General features: G+C 39.5%; 1 protein-coding gene across 2 annotated transcripts; it reads left to right on the forward strand.

Moving 5' to 3' along the window:
* The first annotated feature begins 44 nt into the window (after positions 1-44).
* On the forward strand, positions 45-7,770 carry LOC111250816 (uncharacterized). 2 transcript variants are annotated; one of them, XM_022806599.2, is made up of 4 exons: positions 45-863; positions 1,052-1,117; positions 5,124-5,319; positions 6,807-7,770. In XM_022806599.2, exons 1-4 carry the CDS (start codon positions 718-720, stop codon positions 7,356-7,358), a joined length of 960 nt encoding a protein of 319 aa, XP_022662334.1. In that variant the 5' UTR covers positions 45-717; the 3' UTR covers positions 7,359-7,770. The 2 variants fall into 2 exon arrangements, with proteins under 2 accessions (XP_022662334.1, XP_022662335.1); XM_022806600.2 differs by lacking the exon at positions 1,052-1,117 and having other exon boundaries at positions 64-863.
* The last annotated feature ends 853 nt before the right edge of the window (positions 7,771-8,623 follow it).

Consider the following 8,623-nt stretch of genomic DNA (forward strand, 5'->3'; position numbering starts at 1 on the left):
TTCAGCCTGATCGCCCGCCCGCCCGCCCCATCCCATCTCTCCGTTGCTTCCGTAAACGCGAGAAAACGCCGCTGCCTTGAGGCAGGCAGACAGGCAAACTTAGGGGCCACTGCAACGAGAGCTGATTATGTGGCGCAGTGGCTGAGCACTTTCGATCTGTGTGGGTATCTGAGACATTTGCTGCAGCGGCCGCTAGCGTTGTCTGTGCGTTCGTCTCGAGTCTAGATGCCAGCCCGACCCCGTTCCTTAGGGTAGTTTAGCCTCTGTATCGGACCCTTGCCCAATGATCCCTTGTGCTGCCTGGTCACCAAAGCGTTCGATCGTTCTACTCCGTACAAACAAACATAAGATATTTCATCGAGAGACCCATCAAATGGCGCACTGATGAGCAGATGCGGCAGCAAAGGGAGTAGCCAGAACGAGTCAATGTACCAACAGCTGCCGAAATCAGTGCAGGCCTGTTCCTAACAGCGTCCGTCTACAAGTTGCTCAAGTGATACCAATAGTGTACGTTTGTTTGGTTTTGTTCGGACACGGACTGATTAGATACGCTGAGCTTGATGTCTTTTCATTTCTACAGATCGCATTATATTTGTCCAGTCCATCGCTCGAGACGCCTAATAGATACTTGGCGCAGTTGAAGATAGAGTGCAAGAACGACAACAAAGTGGAGCTACTATAGTGGAGTAAAACTGAAGTGATCTAATGAGCTAAGTAATGCGGTTCACTCTCTTGTTGACGCTATTCGTATCAGTCGTGCACACAACACTCGTTCAATCACAGTTTCTCTCCAGATTGCTGAGTCACTTCCTATTTAGCTCCCGTCACTCAGACGAGGAGGGCTATCCGCGATACGGGCACAGGTAACGCAACTTAGCTCACTTACAAAAATCGCGTGAAAAAAGTACATTCCGTTGTAGACCTGTATACCGTATACGTTATTAGACGAAATACGTTCTTGCCTATAAAAAGTTTTTTTCGAAGAGGTGTCGACTTGTTATAGGGAAAATTCTCTTAGTACATCAGTATAAACGATTTGTTTTTTTGACAGCTACTCCATGATACCACTGCGAGAACCACCAAAATCCTTCCGCAAACTCGGCTTATGCTACTCGCTGTAAGAAAAAGTGTTTTCTACATATTTGATCAGATACACTTTTTTTTTTTTTAAATATATTTGATACGCAGCCACGCTTAGAGAAAATTAGAGTGGCTTGACGAAGTCAAATAAAACTTTAACCTTCAGACCTACAACTTGAAGTTGACAAAACGGCGAATTTTATAACTGGCTAACTAATAGCTTGACAGCTCGTTTTTCTTTAAGAATCTTCTTCAGTAAAATGTTTCTGATAGCTCGCTCAAAACCGTCTACAGGGCTGTATATAGATGTTTGGGGACTTTTTTTTACAGATGCCCCATTTGCGCTCACGCTTAACTTTGGCTCATATACGCTCTGTTTCAGCCTCAAATCAGCACACGACAATCTGAGATTGCCAATCTCAGCTGAAACTGGCTCAAGGATAAGAAATATTACCAACATTTTATGCTACACTTACCTTTTTTTTTTTTTTTTACTTTTTACGAAATTAACAAATGAATCTAAGCGTCATTTCTAGCGCGGCCATGTATGAAGATTATCCATAAATGTATGATATTTTAGCGGTTTATATAAAGTAGCTGTAGAGAGGAAGAACCATAGGATATTATTGTGCACGAAATTACGAGATTATATCGTGATCTTACCTAATAGAACAGTTGGTGCGTAAATGTAGGTGAATATGAAGTTTCTTAGTAACGCAAAGTAGATGTACTGCTCTATCGATGACTGTACGCCATAAAAATACTTTTTAGCATTACGTTTACATAAAGTAGATCATCATCTATACTATAATTTCTTTGATACGACGTACTAGAATATCATGTTATCTAGATGTAGAAGAGGTATAAGAATTTAAATTTTCGGTTCTAATCATTCCGATAGGAATGATGATTCTGATAATGAGTTGTTAATCTGCATTTTTTGGGACATCGTGAACAAGAACAGTCCAAACATATCTCGATACTGACTTCTTAAAACACGTACTTGAAGGCTAAAGAAAGAAACGTCTAAAGTCTAGATGTATATATATATATATATCAATAATATCAACAAAATAGAATCTGTTAAGACCATCCAAATGGGTATTCCACAGCAATAAATGAAGCGAACACACCACGGGTCAATTTTGTCCGGATTACTCACGTTAACTAGAGTAGAACTATGGAAAATGTATATGATGGGCCTGTATAAAACATGCAATTATGTTTAAGAGTTTACTTAATAATTATATAAATAATTAAATTAATTGTCTCAATTAGCTGTATCAGCTTTGCAAACCAAATTTACTAGAATTTTTGCCATTACGTTTTGATGACCACATATAGACCTTAGAGCTAGTTATTAAGCTGCAATAAAAAAAGGTCCAAGCCACTTTGCTTGAATCTAATTGTATGCTCGTGACGAAACTACAGTAACAAGGCTTATAAAACCGTAACTAACTCTAGATTCGAAGTCCGCGAATTCCAAAATTAACGCTAGAATTTTATATTTCAATGTCCCCTGCAGAATTCGGCGAGAATTAGGCTGCGCAACTCTCAAGCCTAGCGGAGCTATTATCGATTTTTTATTGATATAATCTACCGCTAATATTCCATCACTTTAGTAAGTGCTCATCATTCCACCTATACAAAATTTGAATTTTTAAGCGGTATTTTTTTCTAGTTTCAGCACAGTACATTTTAGAATAAGTACTTCAACTTCCATCATTTCTGTTGGTTTAACTTATACCTGACAAAAGTTTGTTGTAAAGTATTACGCTCAAGATAACAATGACATAATTTGTATCGTCGAATAATGGAAAAACTCGCTGCTGTCACGAAGAACGAACGAAACGACAGTCCATCTTCGAGGAGGAACGCAAGGGACTCTTTCGAGTCCCTTACGTTCAAAACGAACAAACCGACTTTTGACATTCAGAAAGCAGCATTCGCTAAGCAGACGCCGCTCGAGCAGATGCCCTTGCTCCTAGAAACGACTATTTATATTACAATGTGCACGCATTCAATCTTCCGTTTTTCTTGGTAGAGCCGAACGGTCAGGGCTGCTATTCATGTTATTAGCAGGCAGCCTCTTGAGACGGCAAAGAAATCCAGTAGTCAGTTATTATACCTGCGATTTATTGGTCATGCTTTGAACTTTCGGTTTGGCTGCAAAAATAAATTATAGCATCAAATGGAAAGTTCATTGGCTAACTGTATTCTCAAACAGTATAATAAGTAAGGTTTTTTTTTTTCTATATCGTACGCTTTGAGTAGGAATGCATTTAAAAAAAATCAAGATTGAGGACAGTGCGCAGCAGCCTTGAGGTGGGCACTGAGTCCAGGTTTACATGCATTATGAAAACGTGTACCGCTGAGGGCTTCCGCAGTATTTTAATGCTTGCAAAGTTCCATAGGGAACCAAGGTAGTTGAATCAAAATGAGTATCACCTGAATCAGCATGCGTAAGCAGTATCCCGTGGCTGTCTAGCATCAAAACAGTTAGCCCCAATTGCTAGAACCCTTACATCACCTTCCACATACCCCTTCAACAGTTTCGGTTGAGAAAATGTCCCTTCTTTGTAGCATAGATCCACTCATAACAAAATGCTATTTTGCCGCGAAATTTAAAAGGTAGCCACAAGCGCCTCGGACACAACACCAAGTAGGTTGCTCCAGTCAGTAAATGAAGCATATACGTTGCTCCTATACATTCATAATTTGAAATTTATCACGATATTTTGATGCCAGTTGTCATAATAACGCACTCATAATAAGGTTTCGAAGCGATAGATTTCGGTAAAAACAAAGGCAGATTCTTGGGGGAATTAGCGAAGCATAATTCATCTTAACAGTTTAAGTTGTTTACGGCTTTCTCTAAAATTTCAGCAAATATAGACTTTTTGTTATTAGAGTTTGCTAAATTGTGCAACTTGGTCCACAGACACGGCCTGAATCTTTGCTGATTCACTGAAAATCTGAAAGACAGGGAACTGCGGGTGAGACATAAAGGGTCCAAATGTTCCGTTGTTTCACAATGGACTTTTTCATTACGTCCGCGTAAAAAATCACCTTCGCATCTGCCTCCACGCTCATGTGACAGTTAAAAAATATGCGGTACGAACACTCCGCAGTTAAATATTTTGGGCTAGCACAGATGTCTATTTGAATTTTACCTATATTTTATAATGTATTTCATTTATTAATACCAGGCCTGCGAGCGAATGAAAGCAGATGATATACATAGTACCTACATATGGTATACGCGTACAGCTCCACCCAAACGTATTCTCAAACAGTAGCTCTGCGATGTATAGTATGTGATAAAAGCGAAAGTGATTACTTAACATTAAAAGTAGTTCAAACGAGCGGTATATTTTTAGTGCAATTCTGAAAATTTAAACATGTGTTTAAGGGAGGCAAAGTAATTCAAACGCATCGCTTCTAGTTACGCGTAAAACGTTATTTTTTATCAACGATAGGCCGCAGCTATCTAAAGCACATAATAAAATCAGAAGTAGCTGTACCTTAGTTTATTCCTTATTTGCAGAAATTGGATTGCAGATTCGCGTGTTTATAAAGGCAGCAAATAAATGTAACGACATTACACAGTATTAGGGACGTTTTTTTCGTGTTACTGTCTGACGCAACTGCTAACGCAGTTCGAAACGCAGAACTTGAATAGTTATTTCGAATGAAACTTTATTCTGAAACGCCAATGAGTCATTTGGGTATTGCGTTTTTTCCGTTTATTTATTCGAAGCAGCATCCTACTGATACACTATATGTAGAGTTCATCTTTGGTCAGGATGTTATGCCAAACTATTATGACAAATATACTGTCCAGCAGAGCTTTGAAACTGTAATTTTATTTATAATTTCCTACCAGCCCCGAAATGAACTATGAGTTCACGTTTTATAAACGTGACATTCACGTACATGGCAGCCATAAAACTAGCATCGAATTAATTCTACATTCTCCACTTGGTAAGCGCGCCAAAACAAAGCGATACAAGGTAGCTGAACGAAAAGTTTGCCTTTTTTAGGCGACCTCCACCAAGACGGCGATATCACCGAAGGCCCTCAAATCCCTCGGATCCATTCAAGTACGATCCCGACGACGAGGACTACTACAGAGAGCATGCACTCCCACGCCCTCCCAGGAGGCCATCTCCTTCGTATCAACGAACATATGTGTACAATCTACCGCCGCCACAATCTAGCCACAAGTCTAACGAGCAGGTTCGTTCATAGTGCAAATACTGGTTTCGTTTGCGTCACGCAACTTAGAACTCGGTCAATGAGCTTCCCATGAAATCTTCTCTCACTCTTAACAGCTGATATTAACTAATAATAGTTGTTGATTGCGTGCTATACGGGATTGAAAAAACTGATAGCTCAAAATTCGGCAATACCTGCGCCGAGAGCTGCGCAAGAGTACATGTGTTACTACAATACGTATATGCCCCTTATCTACGAACTTAGCTTACTATGTTTATGGTACACGTCCGAATTGCTTTATTGTTTGAAATTTTGAGTATATTTTGCTTAAAAGGACTCTTCGTATTTCAAGTGAAGAATTTCTCGAGCCTAACAATCCTAGCGGCCAAATCATATCTCATCCAGTAGGTATTCATATAGAAAAATTTCGTACTTAAGGTCACGGCATGGCTAACGGACAAGCTGCGACTGAGTACAATACTTACATATCAACTCCTGCAACACTACTATATGTTATTTGTACAGTAAATAAGCTTCTTTCGCGAATCACGATCATCCACTACAGTCATTCTATGCTTTACTGTTTTAAGAGAAAGCTGAATTCGTTACCTCTAATAGCGATTAGATCGTTCTGGGTGTCGGTACAATCCATTCAAATGGAATCAACAACATTTTACTTTAATTTCCGCTTTTTTTTTATGGGCGTCTATAATGTAATGTAATGCAGTTTATGCAGCAATGCCGCTTATGAATAATAAGAGCCGATGTTATAAGGCGTTTATACCTAGAATGTTTATTGATAAAAAAAAAAGAGGTTTGCAAAATGTACAAAGCCGTAGATACAGGTGGTTTAGAATCTTACGTCCGGCATCACCATTAGGCATTTCATCAGAGGGCTGGCTCCCGGCACAAGACGAAGTGTGTTTATGCCCGGAGTCGAATCTACATCTCCTTAAGATCTAAAAACGTAAATACGTTGCCCATTAAGCTATCATGAAAACATATGACTTTAGTTAGCCGTAGGAAAACTGCTGTTAAAGCAACACAATATAAGAAACAAGAACCGGTTCTTTATAGCATCAGTTTTCAACCGTTTCGTCGAGGCAGACTCTAACTTAAAGTTTCGTCTAGCATAATTATCAAATCTTTTTCTTCTTACAGAATCGTGTTGTTTTGTCGTATTGTGATCAATGTAATTTTATTTGTCGACAAAGGAAAAAAGCGATAGCCATGACGCGTCCAGTTTGTCTATTTAGTCTGCAGGGCAAGCGAGAATATACTGAATATCGGCATGGTCCCCTTCGAACTCAACCTGATAATAGCCCGCTTTTGGTAAAATCCTATATGAACTCGTACATTTGCAACTTGCATCTCACGTCCCTCACTACTAATAATTTTTCTACATGACAAAGCTATTTTTATTTGTCCCTGGTTATAAGGGTCATTTCTCTCTTCCGTCTATTTTTTTGTTTTCAATGTGTTTCATTCGCCCGATCTGGCGTTCGTAGGACGGCGACGACAATCATCCCCCAATGACGATCTATCTCCAGGCGGGTGCCAACGGGGACTACAACAAGCCTCGTCGTATCCGTGTCGTCACACTTGACTCGTACCCGCATTTCCACCGAGAGTTTGGCTACGGACACAATAACCCCTACCAAACGGGTCTTTGGAACAAAGGCTTCATCCAGCGTGATATCATCTTTCCTCAGAACTACCACAGCAGTAGTGACAACAAGCGTGGTCTTCACGCGTACGGGGCCACGTACGGGAGTGGCGGGTATCCAGAACCGACTCTTGGCCACATATTTAATGGGTTTGGCGACAGTGACGACGCGATTGATTCGTATGGTGAAAGCCTTAAAGGTGGCAACTCTGTCGGAAGTGGCGGAACGGTAATTGTCCCTGATCCGGCGTATCATTCGGTTAATACGGGGTATACCGCGTCCAGACATGGTGGAATCGCCGACGAAAAAAGCTCTTTTGATGCACACGCTCAGTCAACAACGGTAGCAGCCAAATTTGATTACGACTACTATCGAAAAAAACGACGGAAGTAGATTTCTGCTGCAGAAGCAAATAGAGAAAATAAAAGCAAGGAAAAGTAGATACGAGTCAAGGGTAAGCATAGACGAACGTAGAAAACAGCCTCGCAATGACGCCCCCTCCATGTTGAGATCTAGTGCGCCTACGGAATGTTCAATTTACTTGATAACACTTTTATGTAATTGTTAGATTCGATTGACTTTTTTTAATTGAGTGTAGGACACTAAGACAACGCTGTATATATTGTAAAATCAACATCTCAAAGCCATAGAGATATGACCATCCCAAATTCAATTGATACATTGATGTAATTGGCAGTGAAAAGTTTGCAGGACCTCCAATTAGTGCTTGTTCAAAAAATGTATACAAAATGATAAAGAGTAGTCAATCGGCTACGTTGAATGTGGCCGACAGATTTGCAAAATTCTCGTATGTGTTTTTAATAACCGAAGCGGAGCAATCTAAAGCGATTGATATCTCCTTCAATGCCCTGGACGCCATCCAGTGTTTTTCCAGGAAAACGTAAAATGTATACTTTAATATACTCTATATATTCTTAAATAATTCTAGCGATCTCGCTGAGTTTTTAGAACTAGGCTAAAAGCTACTAACCGAAAATGTAATCGTCTAGTTCATCATATATAGCGGAAATACCTAGGTAAAACAATGTCAATAGAATACTTTTCGCGTACCCCTATATCTTAGAATAAGCAGCATAAAAGTAAATAAATGATGATCATTATTTTGGTCGTATCAACCCAGTACAAGACTTAGCCTAGCCGCTAGTAACCAATCCAATCGGACCCATTTCGATGCAACAAAGCCCAATTATATCAATTGTACTGTTGTATACTGTTTGTATACTGTTATATACAGTTAACATGACTGCAACAGTCATGTTAACTGTAGGAACGAAGCCAGTTGTCTCGTAAAAGTTAGATTAGAAAAAATTACCTCATTAGAGGTAATCTGCTACGTATCTGTTATCTCTAAATGAGAATATATAGGTTTTTTTTTAAATTTAAATTAAAACGCCTAACTTTTAGTGAACCTAGGTACCTATCTAATAAAGGCGGCACAAAATTAACGAATAACCCTTCTACTTTGTTCGTTGTAGTTTCCATTTACGAGGCACAGATATGAAACAGAAATGCTCGCTGCTGTAATTTCCAAGACAAATGTAGGTTATTTCTCTCTAGAAAACATTTACATACCAATAACGCCAATTCTTTTCTACTGGATGTTACCAAAAATTTGCGTAGACGGTGCATATTTTTTT

Source organism: Varroa destructor, unplaced genomic scaffold (assembly GCF_002443255.2).
Source record: "Varroa destructor unplaced genomic scaffold, Vdes_3.0 BEIS01000005.1, whole genome shotgun sequence".
NCBI lineage: Eukaryota > Metazoa > Arthropoda > Arachnida > Mesostigmata > Varroidae > Varroa > Varroa destructor.